The 20465-nt window shown below is 44.7% G+C and overlaps 2 protein-coding genes across 3 annotated transcripts in view; both read right to left on the bottom strand.

Annotated features, from left to right (window-relative positions):
- Positions 1 to 1135, bottom strand: part of FBXO24 (F-box protein 24) — a 12224-nt gene extending 11089 nt beyond the window's left edge. Inside the window, exon 1 of the mRNA XM_044282638.1 lies at positions 1055 to 1135. Within this exon, the coding sequence (XP_044138573.1) occupies positions 1055 to 1135 (81 nt within the window). The remainder of the gene's footprint in view (positions 1 to 1054) is intronic.
- Positions 1136 to 4789: 3654 nt separating this feature from the next.
- Positions 4790 to 20465, bottom strand: part of LOC122926956 (acetylgalactosaminyl-O-glycosyl-glycoprotein beta-1,3-N-acetylglucosaminyltransferase-like) — a 50764-nt gene continuing 35088 nt past the window's right edge. For both annotated transcript variants that reach the window (XM_044278485.1, XM_044278484.1), the window contains 2 exons: positions 9137 to 9697; positions 4790 to 5547 (listed from right to left, as the gene is read on the bottom strand). In XM_044278485.1, the coding sequence (XP_044134420.1) occupies positions 5087 to 5547; positions 9137 to 9692 (1017 nt within the window). In that variant the 5' untranslated portion in view covers positions 9693 to 9697 and the 3' untranslated portion in view covers positions 4790 to 5086. The remainder of the gene's footprint in view (positions 5548 to 9136; positions 9698 to 20465) is intronic.

Raw genomic sequence — 20465 nt, 5'->3', positions numbered from 1 at the left:
CACATGACCATATGGCTTTTTCAGTATTTTGCGGTCCGCAAAAAACGGATCCGCAAAAAATACGGATGACGTCCGCTTGCATTCCATTTTTTGCCAGCCCCTGATAGAACAGTACTATCCTTGTCGGTTATGCGGACAATAATAGGACATATTCTATCTTTGAATGGAACGGAAATACGGAATCAGAAGGCATACGGAGTAACCAGTTTTTTTGCGGATCCATTGAAATGAATGGTTCCGTATACGGACCATATACGGAATGCAAAAAAACGAAATGGAAACAGAAAAAAAACCGTTCATGTGAACTAGCCCTTAGGCCTCATGCACACGGCCGTTGTTTTGGTCCGCGTCCAAGCCGCAGTTTTGGCGTCTCAGATGCGGACCCATTCACTTCAATGGGGCAGCAAAAGATGTGGACAGCACTCCGTGTGCTGTCTGCATCCGTTGCTTGTTCCGTGGCCCCGAAAAAAATATATAACATGTCCTATTCTTGCGGAAAAGAATAGGCAGTTATATTAAAGGTTGTCCGTGCCATTCGGCAAATTGCGGAACGCACATGGACATCATCAGTGTTTTGCGGAACCGCGATTTGCGGACTGCAAAACACACAACGGCCCTGTGCATGAGGCCCTATTCTGACAAATCAAAAGAATGGAAAGTGCATCCCAGATGTGAACAAGGCCTAGCGTTCTTCTGTCATTGCTGAATCCCAGGTTGGACTGCGGATGAGCTTACGGTTCGGCTACATGACAAAGCGTACATCTACACAGCGACGTCTTGTCACAGAACAGTCACACTGTTTTTGTAATAATAGTTAATGGTGTCACAATATGACATGCTGCGGCTGTGACGTGACAGTCACAAAAAAACCTGACTTGGATGGACTTTTTTGAAACTGTCACAGCATGTTGCATGTCACATTGTGACACTATTGACTAATATTACCAAAAAAATGTTGCGTGACTTTTCTGCGACGTCTGTCACCGTGTAGCCGGACCCTTAACCCTGTCCATATGTATACTATAAGAATGCCTGGGACGTCTTACTGATGTACCTCCTTCAGTCTGCAGGGGGAAAGGTGCAAAGGGTTAAACACAGGCATGACTAGCTGTCTCTGTGGCTGACCGGTGGTCATGTTGTCTTCGCGGGCTGCATGACCCTGCTGAGCACTATGTGCGTCCATACGTAGAGACTGGGGGCTAGAGAAAACGCATCGGTGCTGCTCTGCTCCGGGAGGCAGGAACGTTAGCCTTGCCTCATCCTCCTCCTCACTGCCTGGTCTTGGCTTGGTCTATGGGCAGAACGCATAGTGGTGGCCCAAAATACCCTCTTTATGTAACACCCTAGCAACAATAAGCATATCCAATTGCTCAAATCCCACTTCTGAAACCAAGTGTTTAAAACATGAATTCAAAGAGAATGAATACACTTACGCAGGCTAAGTGAATAAATATAATTACTAAATGTGATTAAATAAAAGATAACGCAGACAAATCACATACAGAATATTACAAAGTAAATAATCACCACTGGCCTGGGGATTGGGGGCTCTGAGTCGGCCCCAGGGCAAATCAATACTTATATCCTACTGTACCTAAGGAAGTTTTCAATGGAGTGCCAACTAATGTATGTGTGTAAGAAAGTTTATACCTTTTAGCCCCTCCTGCAGTGTGAGGTACGCATGGCTTCCCAGGAATGTGGCCTCAGCACAATGGGGGACGGGTATGATCGAACTATCCCTGACCCACTACGTTGCAAGTAAAACTTTATTGCACAAAATATTAAAGATAATATAAAAGAGACAGAATTAAAGGGGGACAAAATACTTCAAAATACTGTTACAACACAGATACATAAATAAATTATTCAAGATTTGCAGGGGTCGCCCCCAGTTTCTGAAGTAGAGTTTTGAGTCATGACTTTGTACATGTGTAACACCCCAGAGTGGTGTTACCACTTCAGCACCCTGCTACTGTCTTTAATGGTCTAACATAAATGTCATCTGTGTAATTCTGTTCCAGGTTCACCACAATGTGCATCTATAAATATTGTTATGCAACTGTTATATATGTAATGTGTCTGGTTCACCAGCAGGTGGCAGAGTTTCTGGCAGAGCTATCTTAGACAGAATAGAACTCACCATTCCATTCTCCCCCTTGTGGGCTAGTGGGCCAGTCCTGGTTGCTACTAGAAGTTGTGGTGGCAGTTCTAGTTGATTCCGGTTCAGACTCCATGTTGGAGCTGACATAAGACTAACCTATTCCTTGTCTCAAACTAAGTCAGACTAAAGAGTGGAGTGCAGCATAAAGAAGGAATCAAAGTTACTAAGCTAGCTTCTCAGTACAGCAGAGAGAAAGAGATGAAGCAAAGTTGAGTTTACCTGCCAGTCCATGCTAAAGCCTGCTGGAACCGAGACAAAGCCTGAAAACTGTTTGAAGAAATGTTTATTCAAGTAAAGCTGCCATTGAACTTCATCTCAAGGTCTGGACTTAACCCCTTAGGAACTTAGGACGTACCAGTACTCCATGTTTGCCGAGTCCTTAAGGAGCCAGGACATACCGGTACGTCCTAACTCAAAAACGGCATTGCAGAGGGGCGGGGGTTAATCGCAACAGGATGGCCGCTGAAATCATTCAGCGGGCATCCTGTCACAACGCCGGGAGGGGGCGGTTCCAACGGGTCCCCATGCGGCTGTAGGGGGGACCTGATGGCATGGAAGGCAGCGCGATGCCTTCCTGAGGCATCGGCGCTGCCTTCCTGTGACGTGCCTGTGAGATCCAGCCCCCTGGATCTCACAGGCTGGAAGCTGTATGAGTAATACACACAGTATTACTCATACAGCCAATGCATTCCAATACAGAAGTATTGGAATGCATTGTAAAAGGGATTAGACCCCCAAAAGTTCAAGTCCCAAAGTGGGACAAAAAATAAAGTGAAAAGAAAAAGTTGAAAAAATAAAGTTTTCCCCCCCAAAAATTAAAATTTTCAAGTAAAAATAAACAAAAACGTCATTTTCCCTCCAAAAAAGTATACATATTAGGTATCTCCGTGTCCGTATCGTCCGGCTATATAAACATATCACATGACTTAAACAACCCTCAGGGATTGAACACCGAAAAATAAAAAATAAAAACTGTGCTAAATAAACATTTTTTGTCACCATTACATGCACAAAAAGTAACAACAGCAAGCGATAAAAAAGGCGTTTGCCCACAAAAGTATGTACCAATCTAACCTGGGCAACCTCATCCTGCAGAAAAATTGAGGCCCTACCTTGAGACAATCGCCCAAAAAATAAAAAAACTAGGGCTCAGCAAATATGGATACCTAAAACATCATTTTGTATTTGTTTAAAAAAAAGCCTGTTATTGTGTAAAACTTACATAATTAAAAAGAAGTATGACAGTATTAGGTATGAGCCCTTCGTTCCGTATCGACCGCTCTATAAAAATAATCACATGACCTAACCCCTCAGATGAACGACCGTAAAAAAATAAAAACTGTGCTAAATAAACATTTTTTGTCACCTACATCACAAAAAAGTGTAATAGCAAGCGAGTCAAAAAGTCCATATGCACCCAAAATAGTGCCAATAAAACAGTCATCTCATCCCGCAAAAATCATACCCTACCCAAGGTAATCGCCCAAAAACTGAAAAAATTATGGCTCTCAGACTATGGAAACACTAAACATGATTTTTTTTGCTTCAAAAATGAAATCATTGTGTAAAACTTACATAAATAAAAAAAAGTATACATATTAGGTATCGCCGCGTCCGTGACAACCTGGTCTATAAAAATATCACATGATCTAACCTGTCAGATGAATGTTGTTAATAACAAAAAATAAAAACGGTGCCAAAACAGCTATTTCTTGTTACCTTGCCTCACAAAAAGTGTAATATAGAGCAACCAAAAATCATATGTACCCTAAACTAGTACCAGCAATACTGCCACCCTATCCCGTATATTCTAAAATGGGGTCACTTTTTGGGAGTTTCTACTCTAGGGGTGCATCAAGGGGGCTTCAAATGGGACATGGTGTAAAAAAAAAAAACTGTCCAGCAAACCTGCCTTCCAAAAAACGTATGGCATTCCTTTCCTTCTGTACCCTGCCGTGTGCCCGTACAGCAGTTTACGACCACATATGGGGTGTTTCTGTAAACTACAGAATCAGGGCCATAAATATTGAGTTTGGTTTGGCTGTTAACCCTTGCTTTGTATACTGGAAAAAAAATTATTAAAATGGAAAATCTGCCAAAAAGTTAGAATATTGAAATTGTATCTCTATTTTCATAATTCTTGTGGAACACCTAAAGGGTTAACAAAGTTTGTAAAATCAGTTTTGAATACCTTGTAGTTTATAGAATGGGGTCATTTTTGGGTGGTTTCTATTATGTAAGCCTCGCAAAGTGACTTCAGACTTGAACTGGTCCCTAAAAAATGGGTTTTTGAAAATGTCTGAAAAATTTCAAGATTTGCTTCTAAACTTCTAAGCCTTGTAACATCCCCAAAAAATAAAATGTCATTCCCCAAATGATCCAAACATGAAGTAGACATATGGGGAATGTAAAGTAGTAACTATTTTTGGAGGTATTACTATGTATTATAGAAGTAGAGAAATTGAAACTTGGAAATTTGCAATTTTTATTAACATTTTTGGTAAATTTTGTATTTTTTTTTATAAATAAAATATTTTTTTTTTTACTCCAGTTTACCAGTGTCATGAAGTACAATATGTGACGATAAAACACTCTCAGAATTGCCTGAATAAGTCAAAGCGTTTTAACGTTATCAGCACTTAAAGTGACACTGGTCAGATTTGCAAAAAATGTCAAAGTCCTTAAGGTGAAATTGTCCTTAAGTCCTTAAGGGGTTAAGTTATTCTTTTATCCCTCAATTATTCCCCCTTTTTTTGCTTTGGAGTCAATGCCTTGGGTCCAGCGTAATCCAGGTAGGAGCATCGTGACATAAAGAGACATTTAGGCCGCACTACACCACTCGGCATTCCTACTACACCTGGGGTGTGATAGAGGGGCCCTCGGGGGAGGCGCACATTGCACATTGTCGGTTCCAGCTGATCGAGATCACTTAATGGTGGGCACTGTGCCGTTACATTGGGCTTCTTGGACTAGTTTCCAGATTTTTTGCAGGTAATCAGGTTCTATTCTGTGCACCACAAAAGCTTGCTTGTAGTCACAAGGGTCAAATTTCAGTCCAAAAACATAAAAACGACTGTCATGGTGAAGACTGAGATTGGCGGCCAAAGAAAGGAGCCCAAAATATACGTCATCTAGTGGAAAAACTGGCAGGTGCAGGGAGGCATGATACAGGAGCTGGACTGAGGCTCCCGGGAAGAGGAAGCCTCCACCAGACAGAAAGTATGGATATTTAGAATAAGGGAACAAGGTCTCTGAGATTTTGTATTTGGAGTAACGAAGAACCACCGAGTGTCTCTGCAGTGCCCCATGTAGTGTGGATGGAGACGTAGCTTGCATCTTAATGTACTGGACCAAGGAGGCTGGATTCACAAACACATCGTCATCACCTAGAAGACAACACAAGCACATCATCGTCACCTAGAACTCTACACAGACACATTGCCATAAACTAGAAATCTACATAACGACTAAAAGGCAACACAAACACATTGTAATATAAAAAAGACACAAACTCATCACCTAGAAAACTACACAAACACATCATCATCATCATCATCATCTGGAAGACAATAAAAGCACACAATTGTCACCTAGAAGACACCACAGACATCATCCTCTAGAAGACACCACAGACATCCTCCTCTAGAAGACACCACAGACATCCTCCTCTAGAAGACACCACAGACATCATCCTCTAGAAGACACCACAGACATCCTCCTCTAGAAGACACCACAGACATCCTCCTCTAGAAGACACCACAGACATCCTCCTCTAGAAGACACCACAGACATCCTCCTCTAGAAGACACCACAGACATCATCCTCTAGAAGACAACACAGACATCCTCCTCTAGAAGACACCACAGACATCATCCTCTAGAAGACAACACAGACATCCTCCTCTAGAAGACAACACAGACATCCTCCTCTAGAAGACAACACAGACATCCTCCTCTAGAAGACAACACACACCTTTATTAATGGATCTGGCTATTTATACTGGAGTCTTGTCTGGGGTCTAATTTGGAGATATGCTCCTATCCTGCAGTCTGTACATGCATGTGGAACGCCCCTGAGTAGTGTTACCATTTCTGCACCTTGCTACCATCTCTATTGGTCTAACCTCATGTCATCTTATGCATTTATTCAGGTCCTCCACAACGTGCATTCCTATTTTGTTATGTAACTGTTCCAATGTAATGGGACTGATTCACCAGCAGGTGGCAGAAAACACGGCAGAACTACAGTAAGATAGAATGGAACTTTCCATTCCATTCTAAACCCCCTCTGGAGAGAAGTGGGCTTGTCCTACTTGAAGGGTAGGACCAGTTAGTTCTAGTCTAGCTTACCCCCAGCTAGGGGAATGGTGTGCAGGGGCACGTCCCTGCTGGATGTGCCCACGCCAGCCAAAGCACCCTAAGCTCTGCTGGCCATGGAGGCCAAAGCTTGAAGCCTCAGGAGCCAGGAGGACAGTTCCCTGGCCTAATCTAGAGTCAGCCTCAGGGGCGTCGCTAGGTTAAAACATTCGGGGCCTGGGCCCCCCGGATGTTTTGTCCCATGCCCCGAATGTCCTGCCTGCCTGCTAGGCCGTACACAGAACGGCAATACAATTGTATCTAATACACTGGGAAGAGATGGAGGACCTGTGGTGACATCACAGGTCACGTGATCAGCAAAACAGGCTGTGATAGGATGACCTGGATGATGTCACCATCATGTGACCAGTGCAGGATTGGACCGGAGTGAAGAGGAGAAGGAGCCTAATGGTGATGTCTGTACATGAGGAGAGGTAAGTGAAGGGAGAGGCAGAGAAATGCTGGGAGTTGTAGTTATTTAACTGGGATGTATGTTAGGGCTGAAGGGAGGGATGTTATTGACATGGAACTGTGTGCTTGAGGTGGCTGGGGGAGGGAGGGATGTTATTTACATGGGACTGTATGTTGAAAGTGGATGGTGGGGGGGAATGATGTTCATGTACATGGGACTTAATGTTTAGGCTACGTTCACACTTGCGTTTGGGGATCCGCTTGTGAGATCCGTTTCAGGTCTCTCACAATCAGCCCCAAATGCATCAGTTTAACCCCAATGCATTCTGAATGGATGCGGATCCATTCAGAATGCATTCGTTCGGCTCCGTGCGGTCCCCCGTTCCGTTTTGGAGGCGGACCCCAAAATGCTGCAAACAGCGTTTTTGTGTCCGCATGGCCTTGCGGAGCCAAACGGATCCATCCTGACTTACAATGTAAGTCAATGGGGACGGATCCCTTTGCATTGACACAAAATGGTGCAATCGTAAACGGATCCGTCCCCCATTGACTTTCGATGTAAGTCAGGACGGATCCGTATTGGGACTTAGAAATTCAAATCTAATACAAGCGAATCGGTCCTGAACGGATGCATTCGTTTGTGTTATCGGTGCTGATCCGTCCTGTACAAGTACAGATCCGCACGAACGCAAGAGTGAAAGTAGCCTTAGGGGTGATGTTTACATGGGATTGTGCGTTGGAGGCGGCTGGGGAGGAGGTGATGTTATTTACATGGGACTGTATGGTAGAGGGAGGAGTATAACTGCAGGGGACATTATAGGCTTATAACTGCTGGGGGCTCTATAGGAGGGTCTTATAGATCCGCCTTATTTCTACTAACGGCACTATGGGGGTCTTATTACTACTGAGGGGTCTGTAGGGAGCTTTATTACCACTGGGGGAACAATAGGGGGCCTTATTTCTACTGGGGACTCTGTGAGGGTATTATTAATATGGGAGGGCTCTTCTAATAATGGGGGCATTGTTGAGGAGCATTATCACGGTTGGGGCAGTGTTACTAATGAGGGCATTCTAGAAGGGAATTACTATTGGTGGGACTATGAGGAGCACTATTACTATGGGCGGCAGTAATGTTTCTTCAGGATAGTATTTGGGGGTATTGGGGGGCAGGGGCGTAACTAAAGGCTCATGGGCCCCAGTGCAAGAGTTCAGCTTGGGCCCCCCTTCCCTCAGTGCTTTGTGTGTCTTCTTATGCGGCACAAGTGTCTTTGGGCCCCATTAGGCTCCTGGGCCCGGTAGCGACTGCTACCTCTGCACCCCCTATAGCTACACCCCTGGGGGGGGGGGGGCACAGCAAGCAGCAGGATAACACTGTGGGGACTCCAGTTGGGGGATAATGATAGAATGTGAGGAAGCTAAGATGTCTGTGTGTCACACTCTGCAGAGACGAGGCGGCTGAGAGAAGTTGTCCAGACCGAGTGGAGAAGATGATGAGAGAGAAGATCTACAGAGAAGATGATGACAGAGAGGAGACGTCACCTGGAGGCCCTGGATGTGACAGGTAAGTGCTGCTGTATAGCAAGTACAGCAAAGTGCGGTGGGGGGGGCAACATATTCATTGGGGCTTGTGCCCCGGATCTTTTGAGACCCTAGCAACGCCCCTGGTCAGCCTACGGAAAAGAAGCGGAGTTATACAGCCAGCCTGTCAGTACAGCAGAGTCAGAGAGGAACAGATGTAACAGAGTTGAGTTTACCTGCCAGTTTCATGCTAAAGCCTGCTGGAACCAAGACAAAGCCTATAAACCATTTTGGAGAACATTTATCCAAAGCAAAGCTGCCATTGAACTTCATCTAAATTATTCCCCCTATTTATTGCTTCGGAGCCAAAGCCAGCGGTCCAGCTGTGTCCAGGTAGGAGCACCGTGAGACACATAAAGAGACATTTTAGGCTGCACTACACCATTCGGCATTTCCTACACCTGGGATGCGTTATGTAGAGGGCCCTGGGGGGAGGTGCTCATTGCACATGGGACCATTGCGCCACCAGTCTCTGTTCACTTATCAGCTCATGTTGGGGGTTGTACTTCCACAGTTGTGTTTTTACCATGACGATAAACATGCCTTAATCCTCCCATGGATCTTATAAATGCTCATAAGGGGCCATTCGATAGCTTGGTTCCTTCTAATTACACCCCTGGGGGACACTGACCTTTGAATATAAAAGCTGCCTGTGGGGAATTGTAGTTCAGCCACTCCAAGAAGCATCGTTCCTTGAGGGACAAGTTGTGGTGTCCTTCAGTGAAGTCCCACAGTAAGATGTCCTTGTATTCATCATTCTCCAGCTTCACTATCTCCATGTGCATGTCACTTATGGCCATCAGGAAGACTGGCCTCACCATGTACCCCATTATGTCCACTGATTTTGCCCAGGTACTTCTCAGGGCCCCTCTTCTGGTGAATGATGCTGGGTGAGATTTGATAGCCAGGAGCAGTAGTGGTGAGGTGCCCCCATTCACTGGCTGGGGGGTGTAGAGGGGGGAGCAGTGGTAGCTCTGAAGCTGAGGGAACTCTTCCTGGAATTGTGAGAGGTTCAGGTGGTAGGTGTAGACCCCGTCCTCCAGCGTCACTGACTTTCTCTCAGGCTCGGGAAGGCTTGCGGGAATCACAGACATCTCGGCTGAAAACTTCAAACTTATTGTTGCAAAGAGCAAAATGACGCCCATGGACAGAAGAACGGAGAAGGAAACCAAGATCCGGTACCGCATGATATCTGCAAGACATTGGGGGATGGGTGAGACGACCATTGTACATTATCCAGCACTGCATGCTCTTCCCTACTAATAACCCCCATACATTACACTCCATGCTCATACCCACCAGGGACCTCCGACCTCGACACTACAGCTCTATTACTCCTATACATAACCTGTGTCTGGCACTCCGTACTCATCGGTGACCTCTGACCTCTAGAGTCTAGCACTCTATGCCGATACCCGCCAGTGACCCCTGACATTAACACTATAGATCTATAACCCCCATCCTCTGACCTCTGACTTGGATAGTCCTCTAACCCCCATACATTGTGTGAGTCCAGCAATGCATACTCATTAGGGAATCCATTTGTAACAAACCAGATTTGTTACGAACTTCATGAAAATTCATCTCCCAAATGAACCCAAAGCTTTTTAGGTTTGACTCCGGCAAATCCAGTAAAAGGGCGCACAGTGCCATTTTACTGCGCATGTTGGAGGGCAAAACGATGAGGGAGGAAGAAGGATGTTCACATGACCCTGGCAGGAAGTGTTACCCTTTAAAGAATGTCCCACGGAATTTGTAGGATTATCCTTCCTTTATATTGGGGCTGTCCTGTAAATCCCATTGATCAGTTCCTGTAGAACTCGCGATGTAATTACATGTGGCTCGAGCGTGGACCCAGCGGTGCGTGCACTCACGGGTGACACCGGAGTCTGGGGTATGTAGGAGTCATGTTGGGTTTGTTACCCTTCAGCTCTGCCACAGTATATATTATTATTCTTAAATAAATGTATCTTTTGAATTGATATATATCTTAGGGTCTTCCAAACGCGTTTCGGAGCATACTTCGGATGCGTCCTGACCACTTTTATATCCATTTATTGGTCACAAGTAAAACCCTTTCTGGATTTTTTGATTTATTCTGTTTATATATAGTTCATACATCAAAGAAAGGAGATACAGTATTTCATATTCCTAAATGAACCTCCCATACAACAGTTTAAATCAATGATCTTATTGTTCTTATATCCAACCATGTTAAAAAAAACGCTTTGGGATTTAGGTGCGTTTTGAGCGCGATTTTTGCTATACGTGCATTTTATTGAGCATGGATGCATCTTCATATTATATGCTGTGGGGATTGGCTGTGGTAGTTAAGACTAGCGGACGCAGTATGGAGGCAAAGTGCACAGTTCTTGAATCAAACAGCGATAAGTTGTATCACAAAACGCAGGAGGCTTGGTGTCTGTTCACACACAAGGAAATTCCATAAACAATAAAAGTCACCTTTTCTCCTGGGTGTTAATTCACACCCTGTTAGCCGTTCAGCCTCATCAAGTCCATGGGCGGCCTGTTCGCCTTTAGAGGGGCCCGAGTCCTCCAGCCCAGCTCAGACCTCAGTTCACAGCACACAGACTCCTGAGCTCCACTGAGGGAGGTAAATCCACCACACCTGGCAGTGCTGGCTGGTTTTTATGCCTGGCAAAACCCAGCCTGGAACATGGGGAGTAGTCACCCACCCAGCACTTTGACTACTCCCAGTAAGAGCTGTCCCGGATCAGCTATGGCAGCCATGCTGAATCTCACGGTGTCAATTAGCAATAGCTGCAGCTGACACATAAAATACCGGCTCTTACTTCACCGAGGCCAGGAACCTCGGTGACACATACCTTCCATCCATGATGATTCCAGGTACCCTTCTTACAATGCAGACACATTTATATTTTCAAAAAATTGAAATAATGTACATAATTTATGTGTAACAAATAACCTCGGTTTTGATAGTTGATGCCTCTACATCTTCTACATGGATTTGATGGCCCCCATCCCTCATCATCCCTCAAATCCAGGAACTGATCGATGGGATTTACAAGCCAGTCCCAATATAAAAGAAGGATAATCCTACATATTTCGTGGGACATTCTTTAACTGGCCATATATGTAGTAAACTGGAACTATGAAATGGGAACGACCATCTTAGCAGTTATATACATGTAGATCATACTGTATATGTTCTTAGGATAGAAGAGTATAGCGCGTGGCGTGTACCATAGGTAATATATTTTATGGTGAGCAACACGTGCTAAATATCATTTCCCACATGTGGTGAGATAGGATAATGTATTTTATATGTAAAACTGCATTTTAATATTTTTTATGTTTCATTTTTATTTTTCACTTTTAACTTATTATTGTGAGACTCAATAAACAGTCAAGTTAAACCAATTGATCTATGTAGTGCAAGCATTCAATGGGTAAGGTCATTGATGGCAGGTATGTATCACTGAGGCCGCCACTCTCAGAGATATAATTCCCGGAGGTAGGTTGTGACCAGTGATGTTAGATCAATGAGTTTGTGGTAGCCGGAGTTTGGGCCCGGGATTTAGGAGTTACTGAAGGGCTTGGGTGGGAAGGTCACTCGCATACTCCATCCTGGGTGTTCCTACCTCAACTAGGCGGAAAACGAATTAAAAGGCACGCGTCCAGACAGCAGTGTGTGTGTGCTGGTCTGAGAGGAAGACCCACGGAGAAGACCACTATACAAAGTGGAATCTCTAGGGGAAGCCCTACAAGCTGGTGATAAGCTTATATCACCACATTTTTAGTTATTTCGTGTATGCCCAATAAACCCTGGGAAAAGAGACTGTCTGAATGGTCCCGTCTCACATATGGTGGAGGATGTGGGCAAGTCGGTTGCAAGGAGCAACGACCTGTTATTGGTGAATGTCTTGGGTTAAAGCAGCAGCAGAATTGCAACAAGAGTCTGTTATAATGGAGGATCTCATTAAACAGATGGTGCAGAGCATGCAGAGGCTTTACAGGCCCAACGGCAGGCTAATGCACAGCAACAGACTAACCGCCTACTGGCCGAGCAAATTATGGCCCTAAGAGACGCCGTGACAGGGCAGCAAGTGGTGCATGTGGCTGGGCAAAGTTCTGGCGGTGGTGTGCGGAAAACTGTGCAGTCTGCCTTACAAAGAATGACAACTGAGGATGATGTGGAGGCTTATTTGACTGTCTTTGAGCGTATTGAAGACAAAAAAAAACTGCCTATAGATCAGTGGGCTGAAGTGCTGGCTCCATATCTGACTGGAGAGCCGCAGAAGGCTTACTATGACCTCACCTTGCAGGATTCCAAGGACTACTGCAAACTAAAAGTTCAGATACTTGCTCGTCTTGGGGTCAGTCCCACACTCCAGGCCCAGCGGGTGTCACGGGAAGTACGGGGAAGGAAAGACAACCAAAGGGAACCACAACTAAGCAACAACAGAATAGGCCCCAAACCTAGGGAACAAAGAGGTCGCCTCCTAGCAATCCCTAAGCTGCTAACAACATGTGCAAATCTCAAAGGTAGAAATGCACTTGTGCAAATGTCTTTGTGCGACGCAGAAACGGTGAACGGATGGACTTTACATGCCTGGTTCCCACCGTGAAGCATGGAGGAGGAGGTGTGATGGTGTGGGGGGGCTTTGCTGGTGACACTGTTGGGTATTTATTCAAATCTGAGGGCATACTGACCCAGCATGGCTACCACAGCATCTTGCAGCGGCATGCTATTCCATCCGGTTTGTGTTTAGTTGGACCATCATTTATTTTTCAACAGGACAATGACCCCAAACACCTCCAGGCTGTGTAAGGGCTATTTGACCATGAAGGAGAGTGATGGGGTGCTGCGCCAGATGACCTGGCCTCCACAGTCACCGGTCCTGAACCCAATCGAGATGGTTTGGGGTGAGCTGGACCGCAGGGTGAAGGCAAAATGGCCAACAAGTGCTAAGCATCTCTGGGAACTCCTTCAAGACTGTTGGAAGACCATTTCAGGTGACTACCTCTTGAAGCTCATCAAGAGAATGCCAAGAGTGTGCAAAGCAGTAATCAAAGCAAAAGGCGGCTACTTTGAAGAACCTAGAATATGACAGATTTTCAGTTGTTTCACACTTTTCTGTTATGTATATAATTCCACATGTGATAATTCATAGTTTTGATGTCTTCAGTGTGAATCTACAATTGTCATAGTCATGAAAATAAAGAAAACTCTTTGAATGAGAAGGTGCGTCCAAACTTTTGGTCTGTACTGTATATAAAAAAACGCACATGCGTTTTTAATGCGTTTTATTTTCAAAAACATATAATTTACCTATTCTAATGCTCAAAAACAAATAATGGGCCAACTATGTAATAAACATACCAAACAGACATTCAGAACTCCCCATCAGGAACTCTTCCTATCTAATAGAATACCTTTGTTTCTATATGTCTCTGCTTTCCTTTTCAATTTATTTAGTTGTTTGTCTTCTACTTTGTCTTTTTTTTTTCTTTTTGTTTGTATTTCTTCTTTTTAAAGAGAGTTTATCAATGTAAAGGATGAAGATAAAGATTAGGGATGGGGGCCTCCCAAGAAGGTGAGATCGAGGTGCTGGTAAACAGACGGACCTCGATGTCGCGTCCCTGAAGGGCACCCATCCCATTCCTACAGGAATCCAAAGAGTTCACTTTCCACATTTAAGCCATTCGGAATTAAGGTATCAAACTCAAAAATTCTCCTGGATTCCCTTCTTGACATAGATGCTATATGATCTCCTCCCCTCCATTGTTTCTTCACTTTTTCTAAAGCTGTAAAGGTAAGTGTTGATGGATCTTTATTATGGAACTCTTTGTAGTATTTAGATAACGAATGTTGTTTTAGGCCATTTTTGATATTATTAATGTGTTCTGATATTCTCTTTTTTATGTGCACTTAGTTCTGCCAATATATTGTTTGCTGCACGGACATTGTATAACATATATTACGTCTGTCGAATTACAAAGTATTATTAATCTCCAAATGAAAGGAGTTTCTTGTGGAATGTACTTCAGTCAGTGATTTTCTTTAGAAATTTAGTGATTCTACAATTATTGCATATCCCACATCTAAAGAATTCTTTTAATTCCAACTAATTTTGTGTCTTCATTATTCCATTCTTTTTATATGAAGGGGCAATTTTCTGATTGCCTGATTGGAGTCGGGAAGGAATTTTTAATTCCCCTAAAGTGGGGAAAATTAGTAAAACTCAGGTCCCTTTGATTGATCTTTATATCTTATATAAATGTATGAAGGTCCTCTTCTGATTCTCGCCAGATAAAAATAACATCATCTATGTAGCGGCGCCAGAGCACCAGGCTTTCCCCCAGCCTGGGAGTGATGACCTCATCTTCCCAATGTGCCATAAAAAGATTGGCATAGCTGGGGGCAAACATGGTGCCCATGGCATCACCTGGGGTCAGGGAACCTGTAATGCACTGGGGTGTGGACTGGAAGACTCCCACTACCAGCCTGTCTCCCAGTCCAAAGAAATCCAGCCCATACAACTTTAAACTTAATGATCTCCAGCAAGCTGCGCTGAAGCAGCACCATTACTGGATTCCAGTTATCTCACCCAGCTAAACTGAACCACCGGGTGAGATACACCCCCCACAATACCTCTACCGTGCACTTTACTGTATACATTACCACAGCGCTGATAGACTCCGGGAGTCTAGTGACCCTACTGCATGGGTCACTGGTTTGTCAGAAAAATCCCTCTGAACAAAAGGTCTCCATTATCTGTATCCATGAGGATATCCGAGAGTATCTGATAGCGATGGTTGTCCACAACGGGTGGAGAGGTACAGCACATGGTGGGAGTGGTAAGGAATCTTCTATACAGGGCTATTTTGGGAAGAGACTTACCCATATTCTGATGCTTATGGAAGGATGGAGCAGGTTCTCTTGTGGAGAGAGATTCTCCGGGTCCTGATCCCGAAGACCCCGATTCCAGGTTAACGGCCGTAGGGGTCCCTATCTTAGGGCCAGAGTGTAACTCCGATAGGTTTCCCTAGAGGCATTCTCCGGTGAGGCTGCAGAGGCCCCATCTATCCTGGAGCCGGTAGGTGTTAAGACGCCAGGACTAGAGACTGCGACAAAAGTGTGTGACATTGTGGTGGATGGCAGTCCAAGCGTTGTTGGACGCAGGGAGCCAGGAGAGCCTGGTACATGCCAGCTTGGTAGCTGGGGACTATGTGTTGGACATACATGGGGATAGCAAGAACTATCAAGTGGCTCTCACTAAGTGTGAGACTCCAGTGGAAACTGGGACTTATGAACTTGATGTTGCTAACAAGCTCCTGCATGACGTAAGGTTGGGCCGTCATTTCCCCTTGTTGTGGGGAAATGGAGGCACTTCTGCAGCAAGTGACAAAACTCCTGAAGAACCTGTACCTGTCCCTTTAAATGAAGGTGTAAGGGAGATGCACAGTATACACAATGGTTTAGGTGAAACAACCATTGAAGACAATGGGGCAGATAAGGTGCAGAGTGAACACGTCAACTTAACTGTAATGCATAATGAAAGTGAGGGGTCCTCTGAAATATATGATGAGGACGATGATGATGACACCCCATTTCTCCCCCTGCTGGTAAAGATGTATGTGATTTAAAGATGCTGATTGATGTTGAGAGCACACAGCTGTGCAGGAAAGTGTGGCAGTGCTACAGGGTGTACCACACGTACCAGGGGTGAACAAGCAGTCTCCACAGTGTTCTATGATTGTGAGCTCGGGTGCAGGGTTGATGAAGGTGTTGTGACATACAACGTGAACTAAGCACATGAAAAAGAGCCTGAGTGGGTTCAGGACATGAACCTGATCAAGCAGGGAGAGGTCAGCATAGAGTCCAAGAACTAAACCCAGGCAGCTGAGAGCTGTGGGTATAATAGAAAGTCCACAGTCAGGACCTTCTCCCCAGGAGATAGAGTTCTCATGCTCGTACCCACTGCTGAGAGTAAGTTTCTGGCCAAGTGGCAAAGGCCCTATGAAATTCGGGAAAAAGTGGGCAAAGTTAACTATAAAATATATCAGCCTCGGTGGAGAAAACCAGAACAAATATATCACGTAAACTTGCTAAAGGCGTGGAACCCTTGTGGGCCACTGAGGCGCTGGTTGGGACTAGGGTAGACCCTCCAACATCAGTCCCGACAGAGGTCGGTGTAAAAATGGCAGCAGAATACCGATGTCTTTTCAGAAAAGCCTGGTCGTACATCGGTGATCCAGCATGACATTGTCACCGAGCCGTACCGTGTGCCAGAGGCCCGGAGACAGGCCATTACAGAAGAGGTACAGAAAATGCTTAGCCTAGGAGTTATCAAGGAATCCAAGAGCAAGCGGGCAAGTCCCATTGTGTTGATTCCAAACCGTACGGTCGTTACGATTTTGTAACAATTTCTGGAAATTGAATAAAGTGTCGAAGTTCAACCTTTATCCAATGCCTCGGGTTGACAAGCTGATTGAAATACGGGACCAAGCCCAGTACTTCACGACGCTGGATTTAACCAAGGGTTACTGGCAGGTACCTCTGACAGAGTCCGCAAAGGAAAAGACCGCCTTTGTCACACCGGAGGGACTTTACCACTATGTTTTGCCTTTTGGGTTACATGGGGCCCCCGCCACATTCCACGTCCCGCTGATGGACATAGTCTTAAAACCTCATCCCAGGTGCAGGCAGTCGAGGACTCACGCCGAGATGAGGGCTTGACTGCGAATCCTCCAAAGTGTACCATAGGGCTAGAGGAGGCTGGTTATTTGGGGTACGTGATTGGCCATGGGAAAGCTGCAGGGTAATGTAGATGCCCTGTCACGAGCATCATGTTTTGGTGCAGGTGTTCACCCCCACAGGTTTGAACGGGGGTGAGCGGGGTATGTGAGGCAGTGACAGGCCTCATATATGAAGGATGGTATGTATCTCCGAGAATGGTGCAGAAAAACTATTAAGGGGATACATATTGTGGTTTGCTGTGGTGCAGCTGAGACGTGCCACCAAGGTACCCGGCCTTGGTGGAGTTAAAGCCGTTGGCATAACTGGCATAACTGGTTTCAGCTAATCTGGGCTTTTCCTGGAATTAAACACACATCTGGGTGGTTGCTTACTCCCCACCATACACTCCGGGGTTTTCTATGTGGCTCATGTCAAAGTCAGCAGCAGGAAGCAGGATGTGTCTGAGGATGTGGAAAGGATGCAGATTAAATTCCACCAAAACTTGACCTTAAGCGCACGTCAAGGCATATTTATGACTTTCATTATTTTCTGACTAAATAAAAAATTCAAAAATTATCAGCTGTGTCCGTACTTTGCTAAAGTCTCACTCCTCCTCTGTCCCCTCGCTACATAGAATATCTCCTTCCTGGTATTTTCTAATAACCAGTTCACTTGCTGCCTAAAACTGCTTTAAACACTGCCCCCGACATGTTTCGCCAGATGACCTGAGGATTCGGGCAAAGTGGTTGTCATCAGCAGGAAGCGGGTGTATCTGAGTGCGAGGCTGCAGATCACACCCTGCAAGGCACGTGAGAAGAAGACACCGGTCTGTGGACTGGTCACGTGTCCCGGCTGTAACCGAACTGTAAGTTGCTGGAACAAGCAATAAACCGTGTTAAGGAGACTTTGTTGTGTCCCTGCCTTTCTTCAAAACTGGTCATAGGAGCCCACGGCATTACAATATGCACTAGCGTGGGACTCCCCAAAAAATCTGGACTGACCAGGGGACCCCATTTATGTCCAGGATTATGAACGAGCTATGTAAAATACTAAAGATTAAAGGGACTCTGTCACCAGTTTCTAACCCCCCCTTTTAAAACTATGGTTCTCTCCATGGTCCCCTTGTCATTACAAAGCTGTTGTTATAAGATAAATCCGGCTTGTAGTTTTGATAAAAATCGCTTTTATCTAACCTGTCAATCCTCTGGATAAGGTGCCCAGGGCGTTTCTGAAGGTCTGAATCTGCCGCTTTTCGCCGCCGGTGCCCAGCTCCTCCCATGATCCTTTCAGCGCCACCTCGATGTAATGAAATCCGCCTCCGGCTCTCCTCAGTGCCCCCTCCTCCTTTTCAAAGATCCCGCGCGTGCGCACAGGCCTGTGCCTGATGCGCCCGTGCGGACTTTTAGATTCTGCCTCGTTGAGCGAAGTGCGCACGCGCGCGAACATGCGCGAACGCGCGCGAACGCGCGCGAACGCGCGAACACGCGCGAACACGCGCGAACACGCGCGAATGCGCACTTCGCTCCACGAGGCAGAATCTAAAAGTCCGCACGGGCGCATCAGGCACAGGCCTGTGCGCACGCGCGGGATCTTTGAAAAGGAGGAGGGGGCACTGAGGAGAGCCGGAGGCGGATTTCATTACATCGAGGTGGCGCTGAAAGGATCATGGGAGGAGCTGGGCACCGGCGGCGAAAAGCGGCAGATTCAGACCTTCAGAAACGCCCTGGGCACCTTATCCAGAGGATTGACAGGTTAGATAAAAGCGATTTTTATCAAAACTACACGGCGGATTTATCTTATAACAACAGCTTTGTAATGACAAGGGGACCATGGAGAGAACCATAGTTTTAAAAGGGGGGGTTAGAAACTGGTGACAGAGTCCCTTTAAACAGTTAAAAACTTCCTTATACCGTTCACAAACCGATGGCCTTGTAGAGAGGCTCAATAAAACCTTGAAGGCAATGACAACAGACCATAAAAAAAAGATAATACTGATCTGGATTGTCTGCTGCCTGGTTGTTGTTCTCAGTCCAGGAAGTTCCTCGAGACTCTACAGGGCTCTCACCTTTTGGGTTGCTCTGTGGTAGACACCCCGGGGTTTGCTTGATGTAGCTAAGGAGACATGGGAGACCGAAGCCACTCCATTCAGAAGTGTAAGATATAATGTACAGCACTGTGTATACTATATAATGTACAGCGCTGAGTATACTATATAATGTACAGCACTGTGTATACTATATAATGTACAGCACTGAGTATACTATATAATGTACAGCGCTGAGTATACTATATAATGTACAGCACTGTGTATACTATATAATGTACAGCACTGAGTATACTATATAATGTACAGCGCTGAGTATACTATATAATGTACAGCACTGTGTATACTATATAATGTACAGCACTGAGTATACTATATAATGTACAGCACTGAGTATTACATATAATGTACAGCAGTAGGTATAGGTATGAGGTCTAGTACAGCACTGTGTATACTATATAATGTACAGCACTGTGTATACTATATAATGTACAGCACTGTGTATACTATATAATGTACAGCACTGTGTATACTATATAATGTACAGTGCTGTGTATACTATATAATGTACAGCGCTAAGTATACTATATAATGTACAGTGCTGTGTATACTATATAATGTACAGCGCTGAGTATACTATATAATGTACAGCGCTGAGTATACTATATAATGTACAGCACTGTGTATACTATATAATGTACAGTGCTGTGTATACTATATAATGTACAGCGCTAAGTATACTATATAATGTACAGCACTGTGAATAATATATAATGTACAGTGCTATGTATACTATATAATGTACAGCGCTGAGTATAATATATAATGTACAGCACTGTGTATACTATATAATGTACAGCGCTGAGTATACTATATAATGTACAGCACTGTGTATACTATATAATGTACAGTGCTGTGTATACTATATAATGTACAGCACTGAGTATACTATATAATGTACAGCACTGTGTATAATATATAATGTACAGTGCTGTGTATACTATATAATGTACAGCGCTGAGTATACTATATAATGTACAGCACTGAGTATACTATATAATGTACAGCACTGTGTATAATATATAATGTACAGTGCTGTGTATACTATATAATGTACAGCACTGTGTATACTATATAATGTACAGTGCTGTGTATACTATATAATGTACAGCGCTAAGTATACTATATAAT

Source organism: Bufo gargarizans, chromosome 2 (assembly GCF_014858855.1).
Source record: "Bufo gargarizans isolate SCDJY-AF-19 chromosome 2, ASM1485885v1, whole genome shotgun sequence".
NCBI classification, from domain to species: domain Eukaryota; kingdom Metazoa; phylum Chordata; class Amphibia; order Anura; family Bufonidae; genus Bufo; species Bufo gargarizans.
The sequence above is the reverse complement of the archived record's forward strand: the minus strand, read 5'-3'. Positions and strand labels throughout refer to the sequence as shown.